Here is a 26,264-nt window from a genome sequence, read left to right as displayed (position 1 = left end):
TAACTCTGAATTATCCACAGATTTCACAAACATTCCATTAACAATTTTGCTCATCGATTGTAAGCAAAAGTCATTTTTACCGATCACGCATTCCATACGACCTTGACTAACATATACAAAACTGTGATGGTACATGTGGTTCTGCATTGGTATTTGTGTGCGAGTACACGCTGTATATGTAGTATTCGTGGGCTGCTTGTTAAATAAGAAATAATAATAATAATTTAAAAAATCAAGTCAAATAAAAACTAACATAGCATTATGAACCAAATGTCAAACTTTTAGGCAACCACTGTTCATGGCTCCACCAAAGCAAGCATGCTAATCAAATAAATGCTTCAATTATTATTTCATGACTGCTAAAAATGCCTGGAAAACCCACTTATACATTTCTGCTGTGGTCCAACAGGGCAGAAAGAAACATTTGAACCATCTGCTTTCAAAATAGTACCGAACTGATCAGATGAAATATTAAAATAGTGGTTCTGAAAGTGGGATCTGGGGACCCACAGAGGTCTATGAAGCAGAGCCCCTGTATTAACATTGTTTTTCATAGTTATTTGCCTATTTGACTGGTCGCATAGTAGTAATACTATTGGAGGTCTGTGAAAGTAATTTTACACTTACCGGGATCCCTGGCTGCAAAAAGCTTGAGAACCCTCGCACTACGCAATGCGTACTGAAACTGAAAGCGTTAACAAACACCATGATCCAAAAGTGATGTATGATCTCTGTATCAGCAGTGCAATTACTCCCCATTTGATCTGTTAGTTTACCCAGAATACCCAGATAAATCATTTGTTAGCTCTATTCTGACAGCTACACACTATGCAGAACTGTTGTCCGCCCCTCTTTTAATAGAAACAGTTATCTTTTCAGTGGTCTAATCAGCTTCGTAGCAATTTTAATATTACATACAAGCACATAAAAGACAAACAGTGCTTCTACTCTAATGAATTCACTTTAACAGGCCTGTGCTAACTCAAGAGTTAATAGCAGTGTACCATACTAACGGCAGAGTTTCACTAGCCAGTCTGATGGTATCAAATAGATGGCAGCCTCTGCTGAGACTCAGTTTTGAATAATGGATGCGACTGAAGAGGCCCTATAGGGATGAAATACATTCAGGCCCTTCACAAGAGGAGATCCACTTCGAGCCAAGAGTGCCCAACTACACACTTCTCAAAACCCCAGGAATGTATTTTAATAGGAGAAGTAATGCAGTGGCAGGACTATTTAATGAGCTAAATGTCCTCGCACATTTGGAGAGCAATCTGTGCAAAACGGAACATTTTCCGGCAGGTTGTAAGAGTTTTAATGAAGAAGACTTTGCACTTATCTCCATGAAAGCCAATAACATACATATTAATCCAATAAGTGCAATTTTTCAGCCTCTACTAATTGCCAGACACATCATTGTTATCTACTAAGATTCAGCCAAAAGTCCTCTACGATATTTAAATCACGTTAACCCTGTGGAAGTCTTCAACTGAAGTTAGGACACGCACAGACCTTCGCGCCAATCTAATGAAATGTCACCTATTAGCTGCCAAGACACTTAGCTTATCATATGCACTACATCCAACTCTTCGTTCACAAATATGCTACCTGCTGGCAGTGTTCAAAATAATTAATAGTGACTTCCCACTGTGCAACCTGGATTTCAGAAAAGCAGCAGCTGAAAATGGGATGAGAGCTTAAAATTGCACTGATATTAACAAACCATATAGGGCTACATATTTATGTTCAAACAAACAAACAAACAAACAAACAAACACAACCCTGTATTCTCCCTTGATTCAAGAAAAAGTCCAAGCTACTTATTTCAGAGGCGGGAGTGTGGGCTGGATTAGCTTATATGTTTAATACACCTCACATAGCATAAATAGTATTCTATGCCTAATAGCATACTTTAATATGCAATCTGTCAAATGTATCATTCAATACGCCGATGTATCGTTACAGCCGATGTTGAAATTTAAACATTCGAATCACTGCAAAAATGATACTCAGTTAAGCTGCAATAATTAATGCACACCACTGAAAGTAATGCATGAGCCACTCTAATCACGCGGTAACTGGGACATGTATTTACACTTTCCATATATTGAAAACTTAATAGAACATTATTTCATGCGATCTACACTGCCCAAGAAAGTACACAGCGGTTAGCATAACGTTAGCTCACTTACTAGCAAACAGGAAATCTTGAACGATTAAGGTAAAGAATTTAAGTCAAAAGAAGAGTCACGGATCTTTATGCAAAAGCAGTGAGATGTGTCATTTTAGCGAAAATAGTATTAACTGCCGCACATGCATTACTTACGGTATTGCCGTACTGACGATACTACTGTTTAAAATAAATAAACGAGTAAATAAATAAATAAATAAAACCAGTGGCATCAGCAGTATTTTATAGGAGTATTACTTTAGTATCACAATACTACGGGTATACTGTGCAACCCTAGTGCTTGGCATACAAGATATAATTCTTTGTGTGTTCTTTTGAAATCGTTCTTACAGTTATATATTTTCTATATTTATACTGCAAAAATATCTTAGAAAGTGAAGATATTTAAAAAAAAAAAAAAAAAAAAGAAAGAAAAAGAAAGAAAAATCGTATTTCCTTTAATAAGACTAAAAAAAATCTGTATCCTAAAACTCAAATGGATAAAAAGGACAATAACAAGGATCCTACAAAGTAAACCATCGACAATTTAACACAAACAAAAATCAATAACAAGCATTAAACATAACATGAGCTAGGCAGAATGAATGAACAATAAAGACATTCAAATACAAACCCATCTGATTTGGTGATGGCACAAACACAGATGGTCAAGAAGACTAGTCAGTTATAGTAATTCCTGAAATTCCTGTCTCTTAACAGTTGCAAAGATGCACCGTGGTTCACGGTGTTAAACAACGATAACAGCTTTCTGGGGTGTAGCATCCTACCCAGAAAATAAATCCTCTATAAAAGAAATAAACAAAATTTCCATTCATAATAAATTAAGTACTACTTCTGGGAACAAAACCTAACTCAAACCTTAATCAAACAAAAACTCTTTAATACAAAATCCAACATAAAAAGAGAGAACATTTATAATCATGAAAACAATATATCACTTACTTATTTGAACAATAAACCACCAAGAATTTCTCAAACCAGGATTTAGCTGTGGCATCATTCCACATCATAAGGTTTTCTCAACTCACCTGGAGTCCGATTAGTGACTCCTGGTGGCAGGGGTGAGCATAACACAAACATAATAAAAAAATATAAACATACCCTGTGACAGGCATATGACTGTTACAACCTCATTAATGCTCTTGTGGCTAAATGGGCAAATTCACACTCCAAAGTCTTCCAGGAAGTTTGGAGGCCGTTATCGCTGCAAAGGGGGGACCAACTTTAGAATGAGATGTTTAACAAGCACATAGGGGTGTAATGGTCAGGTTTCCGCATACATTTGGGCATATAGTGTGTTTTAAAAAATCTTTAATCGGTGTAATTAATATCACGTATTATTTCATACAGCTGTATAGATTCTCTTAACACTTCATTTTCTAGAAACATCCTACTGCAATTTTAGAGCCAGTGTTATTAGTGTTAACTGATAGAATAGCTAAAACGAATATGTACAAAAATGAATAGTCTTATTTGAATGTTAGGTTCACAAAATACTGATGTGGCTCAGGTAGAATTAGAATCGGGTAGAGTTTCACACCGAGCTAAACTGACACACTGATATTTTGTTGTTTCCGGCACAGCCCGGAGTTCTTTCTGGCGACAATACCTTTTCAAAACATCATACATAGTGACAGCTCACATTGCATTTAATGTCTAAAAATGTGAGGCTTCTTCTGGAATATGCATTTGAGAGAAAATGCAAAGACTAATCCAAATTGCTCTTTGAATGGAAATTATTATATAAAGCTTGAGAAATCTTAAAGTTTATTTTAAGGCTCAGAGTGCAGAGAAATGGATGCAGACGTCATGTGCCAGGGCGTATATGTGAACGCAATGTGGTGTTCTTAGGACTTTTTTGCTTGATGCACTTTAGGTGCAATAAAGCCATATGTCGATTTAATTAATAATAAAAAAAATGTACAGGATGACGGCATCAATTAAGCTTATGTTTTAATCTGCTTCTTCAGACTTTCTTACTGACTGTGCTATTCTAGCCACTAATCTGCTTTGCTTAACAAAAACGTTCCCTCTTCCTGCTCCCTGTTTTATGTTGCTAGCCATCTGTCATTGGTTAGTATATGACTAATTTGACTGCACTCTCCTAACAACAGCTCTGAAAATCTCACTTGAAAGCGAAAGAGTTTTCTATTTTATTTTTTTTTTGGGGGGGGACAGATAATCACATCAAAGACCTACACTTTGCTGCAACCTATTATTGCTGCTATCTTCACATAACTCAAGCCCTCTTACATTTGCTTGTGTAGCATGTCATTGCTCAGTGTACTCATGAGGTACAATAATTGGCGGCAACTGAAGGTAACACCAAACCGCCATTATGTCTACAAAGTTATGTTTGTGTTATAATATTTACTATCCATTTTCTTGCCAGATGCCATAAGGTATGTGTAATAACATCGGCCATCGGCCATAACATTAAAACCGCCTGCTTAAACTTGTGTAGGTCCGGCTGTGTGCCACCAAAACAGCGCCTAACGTCTTTTGGTGTTTGGTGAGTTTAGTGAGAGATCTGTGTATTCCGATCAGTCAAGATATCAGGAGTATGACATCAGGTGTATGACATGGGTACATCTAAAACAGCCCCCAAACAAATTACGTAGACATGTTCAGACAAAAACTAGTTCAGGAAGAAGGTGCAGTATAGAATACATAACTCTACAAAACGTTCAATCAATCCATTGCATTAGTCACTCATTCTGCCAAATGCGGATACCCAGATCTCCACTTCACCTAAGTTAAGTAATTCAGATTTGGAAATTTTGTTGATAATTGTCTGAAAATAAACTGGCATCATTAGGTTTTTCTTGTAGAGGGTCAAAACGCACACACAGTACAGGAAAGTAAAAAAAAAAAAAGGATACAATATCAATAAAACTAGTATGCAGGGATTACTGGGTCTGTCATCTTTTTATAGCCACATTCATAATGCTTTTGCCATGTCTGGAATCATAAACGCATTCAAAAACGTAAGGAAACCCAGATGATGAAAACACAGATGATCTAGGGAATCCAAATTTGGCTGCCAATATGGAATCAGTTATCATCATTGGAGTTGCCGGTCCATTGTGGCTCAACACTCAGATTATGATGAAATGAACCACAGTGGACCAGCAACTCCAGTCGTGATAACTGATTCCCTAAGGTACTTCCTCTGATTCTGTAAGGTGCTTCCTCTGAGACACATGAATCCAGCCACCGCATCTTTTCAAACTGCCGCTCATGCTACACCACAGAGCAGCTGAACATTCAGAGGAAAGTGCTAACTGCCCCCGTCTGTAACCATGAGCTCACAGGCACCGATGATTGGATAGTGTCACATTGACTGATAGGAGAGAAAGATAAGGTCTGACCTACATGATGCACTTAGTGCATAAATCCAGTTCTCAGTAATAACATCCGGATGACAGAAGAACTGATAACTGGGCTGCATCTGAAATCGATTAATACGATAGTACGTACTGCACTTGATTCAGTACGTACAGCTCGGCCATCGATACAGTACGCACTGATCAGTTTACGCGTGCGATATGAATACAATCTGGAAACAATTAGACCTGAAAGAACTAATCGTTAAAATCGATAATAATCGATTACAAAAATCGTCGTCACTGATAAATCGTTGTGTATATATATCGTTGTCATTATTGATTAGTCGGTACATTTACTCACTACATTACTTCTGTTCTGAGAACATGCTTCAGAAAGTAAATACTAAAGTTGTGTCCCAAATGACATACTATACACTTACACTATGCACTATCTACTCTACCATCTAGTGTATGAATTATAGAAAGGTAATCTCGTCTCGAACGGAACACTAGCAGTTTTTTTTTACTAATCGGAATTATACGCCACTTCCTAGTCGATGGCACATGACGTCATACGCACGTAATGCGACGTCGCCAGCATTAGCAGATACCCCGAGTCACCTACAATGACTTTCTTCAGTTTACTGTTTATGTCAGCGTTACCTTTTATACCCAACGTGACCCCAGTCACCTTCAGATGGCGGCGAAATCATCAAGTAACTGAGGAAGAAAGTGTGCTCCAAATCCTCTAAGGCAGGGAAGCATTTTATATTAAACACCGCAGAGAAGACTGTAACCTGCAAACTTTACAAAGCGGAGCTGATGCACGAGCACAAACTTATATTTATATCCCAAATACTCCACTGTGTGCTAGGGCACGGGGATACCAGTGCAAGTTGCTTAAAAGGTTTAGCTTAATTTAAATTTAATAGGTTTTTTGGAAGGTGGAAACCTCATAACCTGGAGGAGACCCATGTGGACATGGGGAGAACATGCAACACGGGTCACATAGACCCATGCTCAGGATCAAACAGGGACCTTAGAGGTGTACGGTGCAAACGTTACCCACAGCACCATCTTGCTACTTTTGACTATATGTTCTCATGGCAAATTCAACTCATTCAGCAAATTAAATAAAGCAACATGAACAAAGACAAATGCTGTTATTACACCAAATTCATGCATTCAGTTTGTCGTGTTAAGCTGCTTAAATACTCAATATAATCTGTATGTTTAGCTAAATGACTTTTTCCATGAGTGATTTAGACGTTAAGCAAAGCCTTTTAAAAAGATTTCATTGGTAGAGAGGGATTTCTCACCGAAATGCAAACAAGTGACGTAGTCAGTCTTAAGATCGCTGGCATTCGAAGATAAGAAAGACACCGAGTCACCTGGAACATGTTTAATGTGCAATCAATACATGCATATTACTTCAGTCTATTTAGTCATTATTAGGTTAAAAAAAAAAGTTAGCCGTTAGTCTGACTGTGAGGAATGCAAGAATTTAAGCCTTTGGTATGTTGTCACAACTTCAAATATCCAGAAAACTGTTACAGACCATTAAAATTGACACCACGAGATTTACAGTAATGCTCCACCACATCCAATGACACTGAAAATGTACAAATACGAATCATAGACGATATAAAGGGACTGCGTATCAGCAATCAAGATCACTCTTTTAACTCAGTGTTGAGTCCTGGCTTCGCTGTAAGGATTTCCATGTGAGAAATGATCCTTTGGCAGACTAAGAGATGCTTCTTCCTTGAGTGAAATACACAGTGGCACATTCACATTCAACTAAAAGAACACAGTTCATTGAACAAAGACTTTTCAACCATGTACATGGATGTCGTAAACTATCAGGAATAAGTGATGTATGATGCAATTACACACACCCAAAGAATTTAATTGCTCTAGATGCCTATTAATGAAACAAGCTGAACTGACTGAAAGGCTGCTGGTCATGTCCAGAACACAATAATAATAATAATAATAATAATAATAATAATAATAATAAAAATCACTCATTTCATATCTTCCTAGAACCTAAGATGATATTCTTAATCCACTGGAGATGTGTTGAGTACGAATGGTAAATATGTAAAAGCAAACAATAAAGCAAAGATCATTCACGGATTCTTTATTCAGAGTAAACTCCACCATCCACTTTCTTCCCCTGAGAATTTTTCACTCCAAAATAATAAAGATATTTCATTTAAAACTCATTATTTGAGGTCAGTTCATGTAACGGCTGGAGTGTTTCTGATTTTGGTCTGCAAAACAAGACAATTATTGAAGAGCTTTAATCTCATTATTCAGGACACGCTCCCAGTCTGTGATTATCTGACTCTGCAAGAACGTTTATCAGCTGAACGCACTGCTTTTAGTTGTCAATGCTGAAATGTGACTTTTCTTTATGTGTGACCGGACACGTTCAAAGAAGCATATTTGCATAGTCAATTATATAATTATATAAACCAAGCCACCTCTGCAAAACTCTATAGCCTTTTTTAAATTGACATATTCACACAAGATGATTATTTAAAAAAAAAAACAACAAAATCAACAACTTCAAAATGATTGAAGCTTTAGGCTTCAGTTAAGCTTTCTGCCTAATAATAAATCATTATTTGAGCTTGGCTCTGCCAACAAGGATTTGGATTCCACATCAGATTACTAATTACCTTAAAGGGTTATCAAGCCTGTAAAGTAAAATCCCTGAACTGAATGGTTATATTAGGCTGTAGATATACAATCAGGGTTGTAACCACCATAGACATTGAAGGGGACACGTCCCCCCCCCCCCCCCCCCCCAAATATTTGATATTTTTGCTGCTGCTCTACAGTACTCAATCATGCACCACTACGTATGTCGTTAGGATGACTAAAAGTTTTTTAAAAAATTGTAAAAAAAAAAATAAATAAAAGTTTTTTAGGGTGGTCTGCCTTAGTGGTCTAGTAGCCCTCGTCAATGTCAAAATGTTTGAGATGGCCAAACAAATCAAAGAAGACAGGGCTTTACTGTTCACAGAAGCCGTGTGATACTTCAGTTTTAATGGTGAAAGAGTGTGAGGTAAGATGTAAGCTACACAGGTAAAGTTTAATATTTGACAACTGTTCTACAGTAGAAACGTTAAACGACAGGACAGTAAAATTCAGGAACGCAAACATTTACCTGATTCATATAACGTAATGCGTTATTGTCAATGTGACAGGGCAGGAAACAGTAATGGAACTGTTTTTTTAATACGACTGCGTTCACCTTCTCCGGTGTTCTGATCAGAGACACCTGTTCCCATTTACACTCACAATCACACCACACATAAAAGAGACTGTTCAAACAGTAAGTCTTTGTGAAGTCTACGCTCAGTTGCCTTGTCTCCGTCATTAATCAAGCCTTATATCATGTCTATTTATTCAGTTTTTGTTGACTTTGCTTACGTTTACAACTTCGTCTCTTTGCCCTGCCCTGTTTGTCTGGTCGCCTGACCTTTGCTTGTTCATGATTTTTGTCTTCTGCATTATCCTTTGGACTTGTTGTTGTTGTTGTATTAAGCTGCCATACCTGCACATGCTTCTGTCTGCGCATCCATTACGTGACAGGCTCACATTCACTCACCACAAACAAAAGCATTTCTACTTCATCATTGACATCAAACTGGTAAAATAATGTCATTTATATATATATATATATATATATATATATATATATATATATATATATATATATATATATATATATATATATATATATTAACATTAACTGGAAATATACTACTCTACAAATATATTTTTCTGTGCAATATATAGCCTACTTTTTTGTCAAACCATTTTCATTTAAATCTTTCAACGGTGCACTGGCGCTTCAATTTAGCACGAGCAGCGCGGGGGGAAAAAAATTAGACGCGAGGCGGAAACTCCCGCTTCACTGCTGCAGCATCTGGTGTAAAATTTTAGCGGCGCAGAGCTTACAGAGCTTGCAAACTGCAGTTCTGTCGTCGTTCCACACAAGAGACATCATCTTTACACACAGCACGAAATCAATGTGTTTTCCCGCCCTCTTTTGATTGACAGGATATAATCGGCCCCGATCGATGGATGTTTTTAAACTATCGGCCGATGGTGGGATGAATTGCCTTTATCGGCCGATACATGGGTGCATCTCTAGATGGAATATACCATGGAACATCGTAAAGGCCATCATCAACGAATAGAGAAAACGGAGCACTACAGTGACATTACCAAGAACGTGACATCCGTCCAAATTGTATAAAAGCACAAGACGAAAACTAGTACTGATTACTGTCTGCACGTGACAACAACGTCGTATTTGTCACATGTCTGTGGTTTGGGGTAGGTTGGCTAGAGGGAAGCCCTTTCTCACAAAAACATCCAAGCTCGAATAAATCACTCCAAACCATGTGGCAAATGTGTTATGGTCAAGCATATAAACAAAAGAACACCATACCCACGGTGCAGCATGGTGGTGGCAGCATCAAGCTTTAAAGCTGCTTTTCTTCAGCCAGAACTGGGGCATTAAGATGGAGGGTAGGAGTGCTCCGATCAGGATTTTGGGGGCCGATCACAGAGCCCCGATTGCTGGAAGTTGCATCGTCCAATACTGATACCGATCACCGATCACAGGGTCTATTTGAAGCCTTCTGTTTATCATGTAGCATTATTTATTAAGCTATATTTTGCAACAATGTATATTAAGTATTATAATTAAGAGATGAGAAAGTATCATGAATTGAAATGAACTGTTTATTTATTGGCGAGCAACATGTGCAACATATTAACTTAAACCGTGGCAGCCTGTGCTTGGTTAGTGGGATTCGCTTAGAGCTTGACAAATATAACCTTCCTGTAGAATAAATATAAAAAGAGTTAAAGCTCTGATGGATGGTATAACATCTGCGCCACGCATGGTAGGCTGGGTAGATCGGCGTTCCTCACGGCGTTTTCCATGTTCTTCGCATAATCCCTTAACCTGCACTTTTTTCCTTTGGGAGTCCCCATGCTCAAAACATGTCACCGAATGCAGCAGCAAAAGCCTCCGCAGTGTGCAAAATGTGCCATTTTAGCATCGCGTAAAAAAAAAACCCTCTCGTGAGTTCTGCGTCATCTGATCGGCTCTTCTGGATCGGCCTTTATAGAGACCGTCAATCAAACTATTTGAAGCTATCATCAGCCGATAACGATGGGTGACCGATCAATCGGAGCACCGTTAATGGAGGGAATCAGGAACAGCTACGAATACCAGTTGATTTTAGTGCAAAAGCTTCGGGTGTCTGCTAGTAAGCTGAAGATGAAAAGGAATTTCACCTTTCAGCACAACAAGCACACATCCAAATCAACAAAGGAATGGAAGATCAATGTTTTTTGAATGACCTAGCCAGAGTCCAGACCTGACTCCAACTAAAAATATGTGGGCTGACGTGAAGCAGTCTGTGCACTGGAGGTGCCCTCACAATTTGGTGGAGCTTTGCAAAAAAGAGTGGCAAAATATTGCCAAATCAAGATGTGCCATGCTGAGAGACTCGGTGGCGAGTGGTGTAATAGAATCAAAAGTTTGTTTTTTTTTGTTTTTTTTTAAAGTACACACTCGTGCATATACGTTATTGTAATTTTTTTTCCTTCAGTTTTTCTTTTTTTCCCTGTAAAGTTTATGACTGTTTTTTACTTAATTTTATACGTTGTAATTTCACACCGAGGACGGAAAAAGACACGATTTAGCTTGGTTTCGTTTTTTACGTCACAAAAACCTGCCATTTTAACAGGGGGGGTAAAGACTTTTTATATCCATTGTATTTCTTAAGAAAACCATTATTTATTTTTATTCCAGTAACCTCGTAGAACACAGCCGATTGTTTCAAAGGCGTTACTGTAGATGTAAATTGAACACCTACTGCCTCAGCAAGAAACTCTCGTCACTGCTTGACTTGACTTGACTTGACTTCACAACTTTTGATTTCAGTTTTGTTTCAATGCCAGTGGCTTGGCATTAAATAAAATGCAAAAAAAACAAAAAAAAAAAACAAACAAAAAACCAAAACAAAATTAAAAAACTATTTATAAATGTATATCCCAAATGCATGCTCAGATAGCAGAGTATCTCCACAAACACTGTCAACTGTTAGTTCACCAACCTGCATTTTGCTTACAACCCCAAAACAAACTTTTCCAAGAGAAAGCAGGAGCAGGAGCGCAGTGGTTCTCAGCAATACTGTTAGTGAGTCTACAGTTTCAATGATGTAGGTACGAAATACAATCTCAGAATAAAAGGAGGGTTGTTTAGAGAGGGCTCACAGATGAATGGAAAGTAAACGGAGCAAAACAAAAACAAATAAATAAAAAAAATAACAAATACATACCCAGCAAACACAGAACGTTCCCCTAACATTAGCATACGGTTCCGGGGAACCAAATAATAATGTTCTAGGAACATTCTCTGTAAGTTGTTTTTTTTGTATCCAAAAACGAACCTTCCCAGAACGTTGCAGGGATTTTTATTTTTTTTTTTTTAAACAACCTAAAGAGAACCTATACAGAACATTCTCTAATGGTTATTTTTAGATTTTATTTTTGTAACCAAAAACAAAGCTTCCCAGGTTTGCTGCGTCCCGTATAAGTGGCAGCTGGGAAGTGAACAGAGACTTCAACACGGAGCTCTGATTCGAGTGGAGCACAGCAAAGTGCTAGCATTACGCAGTGAAGCTCATTTTTAAATTGAGAGTTTTTGTTTTGATTGCAGAGTTCGCCAATTGCTTCTTTTCTGACCAAAAAGAAGCCCAGCCTGTCGGTCGCTGACAGCGAGAGCAGTCATTGTGAAAAGTGGGAATTACAATAAGGAGATCTGCTTTTATTAAATAATCTCAAGCCGGTTTGTATATATTTTAACCGAAAATATCAGCTCAAGTCAGTATCAAAATCACTTCATTTTGTGGCGCTTCACTTGAGCTATAATCAGTGCATTTGTCTTGTTTTTCAGTATTAATATCTGTAAAATAATAATAATAATAATAATAATAAATTAATCTGAGAACCAAACTGCAGAAGATTATGTGCATTCTATATTTCATTGGGAAGATTTATGACAAAATGCACAAAACAAGTCTTAATATCCAATGCATGTTTTCTTTTCATGTTAATTGATATTTCCAAGAAGATTTAGTTGTTTTTTTTGTTTTTTTTTTGCTGTTGCATGTAACATCAGAACACTACACATGGCCGTGCACAAACTTCATGATATTAAAGGCCTACATAGTAAAGTGTACTTATTTATTTAATTATGCATCTAATTCTAACTGTTTTATCTAATCTCCATGTAACTTATGTTGCCTTTTTTTATTATCATTTCTTTGTTCAGTTTGCAGATGACGGTGGTGGAAGAAGTGAACTTGTTTTTTTCAAGTGGAGCAGTTGATCAGAAGTTGAAAAACTGATCGGTTTTTAGAGTTACTAATTTCTTAATGATACGGTGTTCTTGCAAATTTTTTTTAACTATGAAAAGTTTTACATGTTTGTTTTCAAATTAAATGATAATGACTGTTTTTAATGTCCGGAGATTCATGGCTTGTTATGTAAACGATGGATCGACTAAAAAACATGGATTGTGTACTAATTATTTATTTATATAGACTAATGTTTTATTTATGATTAATGATGCATGAATGTATGGATTTTAAAAACAAGTGACGAACATTGAGGTTAAGAGAACGTTACGGGAATGTCAAGATAACGTTAGGGGAACGTTCTGCAAACCTAAAAACAACGTTCGATTTCCGTCAAGAAAACGTTCCTGGCTAACCAAACACAAACCTTAAAAATGTATGTTCTGGGAATGTTAGTTATTGATTCCCAGAATGTTCTGTGAACCAAAAATTGTTAGCTGGGTATATAAGCTAAATCTATAATAAAGTTATCGCCTACTATTAATAACATTTTATAAAAAGGTATAAAACTGCAAAGTAATATTTAACACTTAAAAACATCATTTCATAAATTATTAAATAACCATATATAAAAAGTAATTTGATCCCATTGACCCTTTCTAAACACTTGTAGGGCGATTTCTACACAAATCGGGCAGTTTTTCTATCAACTGCTTAAATCCTTTGATTGTAGCTCTGTTCCTTGCCATGCCCCAGTCCATGGGGAAACAGTAGGTAGTCTACATCTATAGGTTTCCCTTTTGCAGTCTCGAAGAGATCACTGCAGACCCTCAGTGATTTTTAATTTTTTTTAAAAACTATTATTATTAGCTCAATATCGGTGTCAGCACTATATTTAGGGTGCAGTAGCCATAATTTGTGCTCCCATCATAGCATTTTCCACAGCCTAAAACAATGCAACTCATGTTGCTATTACTGAGGGAAATAACCAGTTCAAACCAAAATCAAAAACTGGAGCAATCTGTCCCGCCTCCAACTACCAACCAAGACGGAACAATGTTGGCCAACAAGAAGTGTGTATATATATATAGTTTGTTTGTTTTTGTTTTGTGTATTTAAAAAATATGTTTTGAGGAAATTGGTTCCCTGTTGCAAAAGAATCATTAGAAAAGAAAACTGCATGTGTTGACATAAAACTGTCTAGAAATCTCTGCCCAAATCTTCTCAGACCTGCAGCACACTCGTCCTGAAGCAGTAAGTCAGGGACGTCCGATCTTATCCGGAATGGTCCGGTGTGTGTGCAGGTTTTCATTCCAACCAATCAGAAGCCACACCTGAGTCTATTCAAAGCCCAGATCAGCTGATTAAACAGGTGGAATCAGGTGTGCCTCCTGATTGGTTGGAATTAAAACCCGCACCGTCACATTTCCGGATAAGACTGGACACTCCTGGTCTAATCTATCGACTGCGACTACCTTCAATACGCCATACACACACATGAAGAAGAACTTACGGGCGGATGAAGGAGCCGCGTGCGAGCTGATGCTGATTCTGAAGATCCAGAGGAGCGGGATGAAGCCCGAGCGCACCATCCTCCTCCTCCCCATCCTTCTCCCACACACTTCTATACACTCAGCCCAGCTGACACACGCACCTGATGTCTTCTCCTGGCCCGAGTCAGAAGACGGGATCGGGATCCGCACCACGGAGAATAACCCGCTGCGGGTCAGCGCATCAGCTCGCGCTCCGTCTGACCGCCTTTTACTGAAAACAGGACCAGTTTAATGTAGATGCTCAATCCATAACGGAGTGAATACTCAGCCATGAGCTTCCTGTTCCTGTCCCTGTCCGGCTCTGAAACTTACCGCGACTAGTCTTTCCTCACAGCTCCAGCGTTATAACTACAGTAACCCCCCCCCCCCCTCCCCCCCCGCCACCACCACCTCCACCACCTTCTCATTTACATTGGTACAGTCCTCCAGTGTAAAACTACCCGCCGTTCACAGGTGTTGGTATATTCCACAGGACATTCTTCACACAGGCTGCATGCTGATATCCACACAGACCTGGACCACTACAGCTCTGAAAGGCTGGGTGGAGTGATTCAATCGTAGGGATGCACAATATATCGGCGGCCATATCGGAACCGGCTGATAAATGTTCATGTTTAAAGTGATCGTAAAAGTATTGTCCGATTAGGTAGAAGAAGATTAGGTCGATTATATTAAAGCAGATTAAACATTATGGATCATTTTCCTCCGGTCGAACCACGTCAGATGAAGGCTGCTTGCCATGCGTTTACTTTTAAAAGCGTGCGCTTGAACTTACTTTAATGTAGGGGAGAGCAGTATGCCCTGATTTATGAGGTGAACGCAGAATCGGAATATATTTTCATGACCATGAACATATTTTGTGATTTGTGCTCTCGACAAGCCTGTCATTAGTCAGGTGTATGTTAAAACCCGGGACAGGTTTTAAGCACGTTTAAGCAATTTTTTTTTTTTAAAAATATATATATTTTTATTACTCTAATGAACTGAATTGCAACTCACCGCTTTCAGGCCTCCCAGCAGCTCCATCAAACCCCTCCAGATGATTCAGAGTGCTGCAGCACTGGAATTGTCTGCAGTGATCCACAAGCAAGACTACTGCTGCATAGGCCTTGCCCACCAATGTCACGGTGGCTTGGATGGCAAAGCCGGCCCCCCTAAATTACCTGCAGTCGATGGAGCAAGGTAGCTCGCCTCCTCCACCTTCAGCATAGCTAAATAGCCATGCCGTTCATTCCCCACAATGATCCTCTGCGTAATCCGACATCGTGGGGATATAAATACGGCTTATTCATGCTTGTTTTTCCCACAGAAGCCTGATATTTTGTACGGAGCCCCCCTAGTGTCAGGTAATAAAAAAATACAGCCATGTGTAAACCGTGCCCTCAGATTTGTAATCCGTGCCCTCAGTTTTGTAAACCGCATGCATCGCGTTAAAGTTGGGTTTATATTGGACATTTGCTGTACATTCGAGCTTCTCTCTTCTATTTCTCAAGAAATAAACACACAAAAAGGACATAATGTGTATTGTCTTAATAATGTGTATTGATTGGACATAGAACCAATACAAGTGAATATATTTTTAAATCTTCTCCCGTTAAAAGCCCGCGGAAGCCAATCTTTGGGAAACGCAGGTCATCAGCGCTTTATAGTAATGGAGTCAATATTACTAGCATGTGTGGGGTTTTTTTTGGCTTTCGGAACACAGAGCAAGAGATAGAGCAGCGCTCGTCTCCGGCTCCTCTTCCGGATCCATAAGAGATCCCCCGGACCTGAGACGGCTAGCTGCCCCGGCTCTGGCCGGCCCAAATCCGCGGGGCTCTGAAACCCAACTCGCTTCGGCTTCCGAGAAGAGAGTGAGTCGCAAGCGGAGCTGCCTAATGTGTGTCTTTACAATGCGCAGACCTCTCAAGGCTGCCATCGCATGCTTCCGCCCTAGACACTTCACACTGAAAGTGTGCACTACTCCCCATGATGAAACGGGAGCAAGGCGTAAAGCACTTCCTGAATTCTCTCACTCATATTTCCTTTTTTAAAGGGATAGAAAAATCCAGAGATTTTGAGAAAAGATAGAGAGGAAATGAGGGGAAGTTTTGTTTCTTTACACAAACAACCGACATGCAGTCTCGCCGAAGATGATAAGGCTGACGGCGCGGTTCACAGGTGCCATATGTATAAATATCACCCGACGTGCTTAATTGCCACGTCATCCGATCACGGCAGGCCTATAAATAGTCATGATTTTACACAAGCATCAGATGCCGGTCGCGCGCACGAGGGCGCTCCCATAGTGTTATGCTAAACGCAACATGGAGTTCCCTTTGAACGGGAACAACCAGTTACAACTGCATATCTACTACTTTATATAGATCACTGTAACACTTCTCCTGGGTTAGTTCGGAAATGAGGAACGGGAGGCTTAGAGGGGCTTTTCCGTTTCTCTGTTTTTTCCTTTTGTTTTATTTTACTGTGCACATATACAGTATACACACACACACACACACTCACACACACACACAGTGCTGGTTGGCTCTTTGTTCTCTCGCTCACTCTGCTTCTACACAGTAAAATCCCAGGTGTTGAATTAACACCCAGAGTGTTCATTTGTGTCCAGTGGACATATATATACACTGCAGGGTGTTAAATCAACACTGGGGATTTTGCAGTGTGTGTTAGGCAACTGATTGCACAAAGATAGGCAAACAAATCATCTTGCACTGATTTACACACAGATGAGAGTCATCACGTGTTACCTGCCTTTGACTGTCGTCCTCTCCGTCCACATCTGGCGTTCGATTATACTCCTGCTGCCACGATATCCTACTATTATAAATCTACTAAATGTTTCGCGATCTAGTACTTAAGATCATCAAACCATAAACCTCACTCACAATAAACCAGGCTTAAAGTTTACAAAGAAACATTAGTTAACCAGTGTGTCCGACGTTTGTTTAAATGTTATACGAATGCACCTGCGTTACCTGATATTAATTCCAAGCGCAAATTAAATTTCAACATGTTACTAAACATTAATAATAAGGCCAGTGTTTCTAAATACTGGCACCCAGTATTGTAGATCATTCTGCAGACTGGTGCTGTTAAATCTTTTTTTCCAAGTTGGAGAAAGAGATAAATAAGAAGTGTGTTAAAAACTTAACACATCTGCATGTACACCAGTGTAAAACCAATGAGACTGACCACATTAAAAAAAAATATGGCCCACACATCTAACTCGCACTGAGCCCCCAGGAACACAGTCAGCAGAAATGTGCATGCTTGCAGCTGTGAAGTTGCAGCAGAAGAAGTGAAGACAGCTTGCAAACAAGGTACACAGGAAAATATCCGTGCCTTAAGAAAATCGCCAGACTTATGCTTGTTTGCTATGACACTGTCAGGTTTTTATTCTATATATTTCTATTCTATAGGGATACCTGTTCTATAGGGAGCAAGATAAATTAGCCTGAATAGAAAATCTGAATGACAATTATTCAAACTGCATACATTGATGGTGTATGAGCAGTTACATGATGCCAAGCAGTATTACACATACTGCAAATCTCTTGTGTCTGACAATGGTGTCTCACCGCACCATTGTCCTGGACAATTTTGGATATTTTACCACTTCTCCATTATGGGTGAGATATATTTTTGTTATTGCTTACTGTTACAGATATTTCTTCTCTAATCCTAAATTTGTTATACGTTTTTGGTGCTTCTTAAACATCGTGTGAGTGTGTGTGTGTTTCTTAAACATTTGTGAATGTGTGTGTTTCTTATACATTTTGTGAATGTCCGTGTGTGCGCGTGTTTTTTCAACTTTATGCTCTTTCCATGCAGTGTATTGATACCTGTTTCCGACATTCTTTGCATGTGCTTATACATGTATATATGTGGATATATTTTAAGTCTTACCACTACTGTTTTATCTCATTTTTGTTCTTTCTCTCTGATCTCTGTCCAGCTGACCAACACCCTCATTCAGCTGGACCTTCTCTCTCTCTCGGCTGCTCAATCTCTCAGGCCTGGCTGAATATCTACGTCATCAGCTGGCACACATATCAGTGGATGTTACAGCTCTGCTGGAATGGCTCTGCTCTTCACCCATACCCCCAGGGTTTCCTCATCCCGCTTATCGTATTATTCCATCGGTGACTTATGCTCATGCTTCTACTCAAACTGAGGCTCATCTGTCTCTCATAACCTCTGTGGAGGGCCTGTTTATTCTTTCCTCTGATGATGACAGTAGCTTTGCTACTGTTTTGCAAACACACCACCATATTACCTATCACCTTCTGATTATTCTCCAACAAGTCCTGTTCCCTCCCCAGTGTATGATGTGTATGATCGTGATTCTCAATCAACTACATACCCTTGGTTTTCCTGTGTCGAAAATTTATTCCAACATGTGCATCTTACATCTGATGTAATAATAAAGTGTTGTGAAGGGCTCCCCAATGCTATTAGCTCTATGCAAAAGCATGTCCAGGAAGCGTAGACCTCACTGCAAAACGGGGGATATGCTATTGGGCCAGGACAGTAGGGAGTGGTAAAAAACTGTTGGTCCGTTAGAGGCAAAATGGAAAGGTCCTTTCCGAGTCCTCTTAGTAACCGCCTAAATAGGGACAGTTTGGGTGGTTCTGAGAGGAGAGCTTTGAGTGGATCTGATGGCATTTAGGCCATGATGGTCAAACTCAAAGTGAAGATTCCCTTTCCCCAATATATGAGATTAGAGCACCATCCTCCTCTCCGTGGACAGGACCTAAGTTAGTCAGGGAGAGACAGTAACCCTTTACAGTAGTAATAAAACAAAAAAAACATCTAGTATAAGTCCATGTTAAGTCCTAGAGAGAGAGAGAGAGAGAGAGAGAGAGAGAGGAAAAAAGCAAGTCTGTCACAAGATACTGTCATCTTTGTGTGTGTGTGTGTGTGTGTGTGTGTGTGTGTGTGTGTGTGTGTGTGTGTGTGTGTGTGTGTTTTGCAGGAAAAACCGAGTGCAGCATACCTGAAGTTGGTGCGGGTGCTACAAGAGAACCAAACGACTCCTACTGGATACATCAAGTACTCTGACTCCCAGTTGGGAATCCTGTTCACTGTCTGTGCGTGCCTTGCTGAAGCAAGACCCGTCCGTCCTCTCCATCATCACAACACAAGAGTCTGACTTTGATTCTATACTTCAAACAGGGCCTTCGGACATGATCATTGATTACAGATTAGTCACAATCACTGGATTCACTGGTTTGTTTGGTCAGGTATTTTAAGGAGCCTAAGTCCCGTATAGTGTGGGGATCATGTAAAAGCTGTAACTTGTTCAGTTCATGCTATAAAAACTTAATCATCTCGCACAGTCAAAATCCAAGCGTTAGAAACAAATCAGCTAAATTCTCAAATTAAGGTTAAGATGTTCCTAAAGACACATCGGCAAAATCTATACTAATGTGTATTCAGTGTCGACATAAATATTCGGTATATTAAATATATTGATTAGATCAGATCAAATCGTTAGCCACCTCAGTGCAAGGAGAAACAACAACAAAAAAAAGACACTTTTTGCAAGGTAATGGTATTTTATTATGTAGACTGTTCATGTGGTCCCCTAGTGGTGAAAGTACAGACATTAAAATAAAAAAAAATAAAAATAAAAAAGAAAGAAAAGATATCATGTTCTGCAAATATTACAAATACTGCAATATATTACACAGATATTACCCATCATTTTCAAAAGATGTTACCTTTTTAAGCTCTCTCTGGACTGAAGCAAAAACAATTGTGTGAAAGTAGTATTCTACTTGGGATCATTACAACATTTGTAGAGATTTAAATAGGGGAACAACAAACAAGGCTGGAAGCTTCAAAGAATGTTGTATACTTGTACTAAAGTATGCACTCTGCATTTCCTTTTTCAGAAACTGACATTTTAAGGGTGAAGCACACTACTATGCATCAATATTTTCATTAATCAAATAGCTATAGGAGTTCACACTGTTTAAACAGTAGACTACATTAAACCAGTAGAATCACATTTTTAAAACGATATGACAGCTTTAAAGGGTTACAGCAAAGCTTAAAGTCATAATAAAAGTTGACATTGGAGTATAAATGGTTCCCAATTAACTGTACGTTAATTTGTGAGTCATGAAAACGGTCTACATTCTACCTTGCATTGTATGCAAAACTTTTTTTTTTTATCTTTTTTTTTTTTTTTTAATGTATTAAAAAAAAATTATTGCAAGCAACAGGAAGAGGGCTGCAAACATTTTGCCTGGCATTTTCATTCCTTGATCTCTGTCAAACCTGTAAGAGAGGTCAGATAGTTTAAAACTAGCATATCTTGTTGAAAATGTGGTTAATTTTAACTTTTGAATTGCAATTCATTACAAGATTCATTTACATACTAAGTGAACAATACTGATATTGTAATATTTCAGACAATTTGCATTGTGTGCTAGAAAAGATCATCAGTCAGTGACTTATTCCCAAGTTAAGCAATTGCAACTTTCAGTCTTAGAATAATGTGATTATTATTATTATTATTATTATTATTAATCCCTTTAAGATAAACACTGACATCAGACAAGCAGACATTAGAGTAATAATTTGAAAAGTAGAATGACTTGGTGTTAGTGCAATACCTCTCAGTTTCTTTGGGATCCAGCGTGCATTAGGGTCAGAGCAATATTTTTCATTCATGGAGAAAAAACTATAAAGAATTAATGTAGAAGGAAAAGAAGACATTTTGTTTGTTATTTTAGTATTCCACAGTCTTTCAGAAAATTTTATTTAAAAAAGTAAAATGTTATAGAGTGTAGGATTTACATGATAGCTTCCACACAAGGATTCAGGGCATTCTGGCGCTTGTATGCAGTGAGCTTTATGTTAGATGGTATAAGTGCTTTGGAGACTGCCTCACAGCACACGAGACCAACTTTGGTAGGTCGACGGTCTGGGAGAGAATGAGTTTTTACAAAATAAATAACTGTTTTTATGTCATGAAATTCAATTGTAGCTGACAAAGTATCAAAATGCCAAAGTACAACCTCTGAATTAAAAAAAATGCCCATCTTTAAAACACAACATTCTCTGATGTTTAGCAGTTAAACAAAGTGCAAAGCATTTTTAAACACATGAACATAGCACACAGAGTAGCATAAATGCCCTACATCAAACAAATATCTACAAATGCTGACTGCCATAACTCTATGCAATATCACAGTTCATGTACTGTCTATCCTCTCAACACGTTTTAGTTGTCTTTTTAAAAAAAAATCGAAATAAATGTCTTTATATGGAAGGGTTTTAGTGATACAGTGTCCTGCAGGAATACTTACAGTTACCAGGTGCAGTAGTGATGCATCCAAAAAGTGCAAGCAGCACAACCAAAAATGTGTACCAGTTTTTATTGCAGTCCAGCATGGTTTTCAGTGGGTAGATCAGTCAGTGGTTCACTCAGCTAATGGATCTTAATTGTGAAGATGCTTCTCTTTTATTACCGAGGCAACGCAAGAGGAAAATAAACAGTGCGTCACCTTTCACCACTGTAATTGTAGCATTGCATATTTTCTGTGAGACTGACCACATTTTTTCAAATATGGCTAACACCTCCAGCCCAGACTGTGCCCCAGGAACACAGTCAGCAGAAATGAGCATGTCTGAAGCTTGACAAATGGTAAAGCTGTGCAGAAAAAGAACACGCAGGAACATTCCAACTCTTTATTATGAAACTGGATTATAATTGCTTGCTATAGCATTGTCAGATGTATGAACTAGTCCTATAGAGACAAGGAGCATGAAGAAAAAGCCTTTGCAGCCCCAAATTTTAAATGTTTGAAATGCACTCCTATAGCACCTTCTATATTTGGAGATTTTTGTTGTTGTTGTTTGTTTTGTTTTGTTTTTTTGCATACAGGAAAACACATACAAGGTGTTAGATTTGCCTAATATCTCATCGTATTAGTTTGTAGACAGCAAACAGAAGTTTCAGAAAGGACAAGTTGGCTTTCAGATCATGCTAGCTACTCTTAGAACCACTGCACTTTCACGTTTACATTTACTCAGAGGACGTTGGTGTATACGGTTGTATTTACTTTATATTTTATGCTTCTATATTTTATCATTTGTTTTATAGAATATATTTATTTTTATTGCATCTTGAATATTTTTTGCTTGCTCACTCTGCTTTTCGGTTTGCTGCTGTAATGTGTGATTTTCCCCACTGGGATTAATAGTGATCTATTTATATTATCTACAGTGCATCCGGAAAGTATTCACAGCGCGTCACTTTTTCCACATTTTGTTATGTTACAGCCTTATTCCAAAATGGATTAAACTCATTATTTTCCTCAAAATTCTACAAACAACACCCCATAATGACAACGTGAAAGAAGTTTGTTTGAAATCTTTGCAAATTTATTAAAAATAAAAAACAAGGCACATGTACATAAGTATTCACAGCCTTTGCTCAATACTTTGTTGAAGCACCTTTGGCACCAATTACAGCCTCAAGTCTTTTTGAGAATGATGCTACAAGCCTGGCACACCTATTTTTGGGCAGTTTCTCACATTCTTCTTTGCAGGACCTCTCAAGCTCCATCAGGTTGGATGGGGAGCGTCGGTGCACAGCCATTTTCAGATCTCTCCAGAGATGTTCAATCGGGTTCAAGTCTGGGCTCTGGCTGGGACACTCAAGGACATTCACAGAGTTGTCCTGTAGACACTCCTTCGTTATCTTGGCTGTGTGCTTAGGGTGGTTGTCCTGTTGGAAGGTGAACCTTCACCCCAGTCTGAGGTCCAGAGCGCTCCGGAGCAGGTTTTCATCAAGGACGTCTCTGTACATTACTGCATTCATCTTTTCCTCAATCCAGACTAGTCTCCCAGTTCCTGCCGCTGATAAACATCCCCACAGCATGATGCTGCCACCACCATGCTTCACTGTAGGGATGGTATTGGCCAGGTGATGACTGGTGCCTGGTTTCCTCCAGACATGACGCTTGCCATTCAGGCCAAAGAGTTCAATCTTTGTTTAATCTTTGGTCTGCGAGTCCTTCAGGTGCCTTTTGGCAAACTCCAGGCGGGCTGTCATGGGCCTTTTACTGAGGAGTGGCTTCTGTCTGGCCACTCTACCATTCAGGCCTGATTGGTGGAGGGTTGCTGAGATGGTCGTTCTTCTGGAAGGTTCTCCTCTCTCCACAGAGACACGCTGGAGCTCTGTCAGAGTGACCATCGGGTTTTTGGTCAGCTCCCTGCCTAAGACCCTTCTCCCCCGATCGCTCAGTTTGGCCGGGCGGCCAGCTCTAGGAAGAGTCCTGCTGGTTCCAGACTTCTTCCATTTACGGATGATGGAGGCCACTGCGCTCATTGGGACCTTCAATACTGCAGAAATGTTTCTGTACCCTTCCCCAGATCTGTGCCTCGATACAGTCCTGTCTCGGAGGTCTACAGACAATTCCTTGGACTTCATGGCTTGGTTTGTGCTCTGACATGCAGTGTTAACTGTGGGACCTTATACAGACAGGTGTGTGCCTTTCCAAATCATGTCCAATCGACTGAATTTACCACAGGTGGACTCCAGTCGAGTTGTAGAAACATCTGAAGGATGATCAGTGGAAACAGGACGCACCTGAGCTCAATTTTGAGTGTCATGGCAAAGGGTGCGAATACTTACATATATGTGATTTTTTTTGTTTTTATCTTTAATAAATTTGCAAAGATTTCAAACAAACTTCTTTCACGTTGTCATTATGGGGTGGTGTTTGCAGAATTTTGAGGAAAATAATGAATTGAATCCATTCTGGAATAAGGCTGTAACATGACAAACTGTGGGGAAAGTGACACGCTGTGAATACTTTCCGGATGCACTGTAAGTCTAATTAATTATGTGTTTATCTTATTATTATCTAATTAATCTGTCTATTAATTGTGTGTGTGTGTGTGGGGGGGTTGTTTTGGGAATATTATGAGAATATTTTGTAATTCTATACTAGTAGGTTTAGTTGTTTCTTATTTTATAGTCCATTAAATCTTTTCAACACTTTTCACACTTGGACCAGCAGTTTTATTGGGTTCCTTTTTGTAGCCAAACAACATCAACAACAACATCAACATCAACATCAACAACAACAACAACATCAACAACAACAACAACAACACAATGACAACGATTAGTTTTCAGTTATAAATATGACCAAACATTTAAAAAAAAAAATAAAAACCTATCATGGGGCAAATTGGGCATGAAGGTAAATAAATTATAGCTTTAAATATTAAATATATTCTTGTAAAATCACTGCAAATTTTATTCATTGAAGTGAGCTTTTTTGTTGTTGTTTCTCCCTCGAACAGTTCAATTCTGCGGTGTTGAGAAGGTCAGATGCAGGGAGGCAGTGGTTGGAGACATTTTGTTCTTTTGTGACCTCCTAGAGAATAATAAGAAAAAAGAATTCTTGAATCTCATGGGGCTAAACATGCTTCTGTTAAAAGGAACTCTGACTGTGAAGACTTGTAGGCCTTAACACGCAATAACTGCCCTCTCCTACTAAAATACATTATTAGAAACACATGAAATACGTTCATGACTTTAAAAATCCTTAATATAAAAATAAAAATTAGCCTAAAATGCCTAGCCAAGGCATACCCAAAGTAAAATTAAACCTGTTCTTGAGCCATTTGGAGCACATGCATGGTTTGGGTCTGTTTTGAAAGGTAGACTAAATATTTTTACATAATTGGATTGTTTGGACCTTTTGCCAGTGTAACAAGACTGTTTTTGTCGAGATGTTATGGATCAGTGGATTAATATGAGGCTTCATATGAGGTGAGTTGCCTCCATTTCTAAGAGTTTGTTTGTATATCAGTATTCTGACCGAGACATTGATTGTATCTGCTGCTGTGCTTGTATCTCAAAATCAATCAAATCACAAGAATCTTATCTTTCCAAAGGTATGAGTACCTTCCTACGAGTGCAAGCATTTTTATTATTTAAAATTAAAAAAAAAAAAAAACCCTGACATGTAGAGTGTTTTTGTATAGTGGATTTATATAGCGAATGTCAGCATTAATCTAATAAGCCATACAAGTCCTCATAGTTGGGATTCCCATTAAATATCTCTTATATGTCTTATGCCTTATATTTCTGAAAAATTACCTAAACTCAATGATCTTCCTCTTCACCCAGGGTTGATATGGATCAATGCATAACTGTCCCCTTTCTGTCTGAAAACTGTAAAAGACAGGTCATTATAATTATTAATACACTAGTGCTGCGTGTATAGACGGTTTGTTGTTTTATGGAGACTGTACTTACATGACAGCTTTAACGCATGGGAGGTTTTTCTCCTGTAATCTGTAACCTTCGATGGTAACATTCTCCATGGACCTGGAGACAGCAACACAGCAGGGGCTCACTTTTTCTGCATCTAAATGAATACACACCAAAGCATATGGAGCACATTTTACAAAAATAAATACATTTTTTAAAAAATCACACATTTATATAAACGCTTCAAAACATCCACTAGTGTCTTATTCACAAGTACGTCAAATATGTGGAAACAGATTTAGACTACCTGTTACAGTCCAGATGGTAAAGGAAATGACAACTATGGCAGCCAGGCTCCTCATCAGTGTTGTACAAGTCTGCATTTTCTCACTGTTCTCTATCCCCTCTGAATGAGTGACTGATTATTCAAGTATAAAGCAGACCTTATATATCAGAAAATAAGGAACTATGAAGTGTGAGGTCAACATCCACTCTTACACAAGAACACATTCTTTTCGTCAACAGAACATGCTTATTTCCACTCAG

General features: G+C 38.6%; 3 protein-coding genes across 3 annotated transcripts in view; all 3 read right to left on the bottom strand.

Moving 5' to 3' along the window:
* The window catches only part of LOC108256453 (contactin-associated protein-like 2), a 133,883-nt gene extending 119,091 nt beyond the window's left edge, over nt 1–14,792 (bottom strand). The window contains exon 1 of the mRNA XM_017453351.3: nt 14,431–14,792. Within this exon, the coding sequence (XP_017308840.1) occupies nt 14,431–14,524 (94 nt within the window). The 5' untranslated portion in view covers nt 14,525–14,792. The remainder of the gene's footprint in view (nt 1–14,430) is intronic.
* A 5,219-nt stretch (nt 14,793–20,011) lies between these two features.
* Nucleotides 20,012–21,904, bottom strand: ccl34b.4 (chemokine (C-C motif) ligand 34b, duplicate 4). Its single transcript, NM_001200194.1, is given in 4 exon segments — nt 20,012–20,758; nt 21,097–21,164; nt 21,281–21,407; nt 21,793–21,904. Coding segments are annotated over 4 exon segments (303 nt in total). The 5' UTR covers nt 21,878–21,904; the 3' UTR covers nt 20,012–20,735.
* Nucleotides 21,905–24,662: 2,758 nt separating this feature from the next.
* On the bottom strand, nt 24,663–26,156 carry LOC108256200 (C-C motif chemokine 19). Its single transcript, XM_017452809.3, has 4 exons — nt 26,026–26,156; nt 25,764–25,875; nt 25,605–25,679; nt 24,663–24,876 (listed from the first exon to the last, which is right to left on the bottom strand). Exons 1-4 carry the CDS (start codon nt 26,099–26,101, stop codon nt 24,804–24,806), a joined length of 336 nt encoding a protein of 111 aa, XP_017308298.1. The 5' UTR covers nt 26,102–26,156; the 3' UTR covers nt 24,663–24,803.
* Between the last annotated feature and the right edge of the window lie 108 nt (nt 26,157–26,264).

Source organism: Ictalurus punctatus, chromosome 23, assembly GCF_001660625.3.
Source record: "Ictalurus punctatus breed USDA103 chromosome 23, Coco_2.0, whole genome shotgun sequence".
NCBI lineage: Eukaryota > Metazoa > Chordata > Actinopteri > Siluriformes > Ictaluridae > Ictalurus > Ictalurus punctatus.
This window is presented reverse-complemented; position numbering and strand designations above follow the sequence as displayed.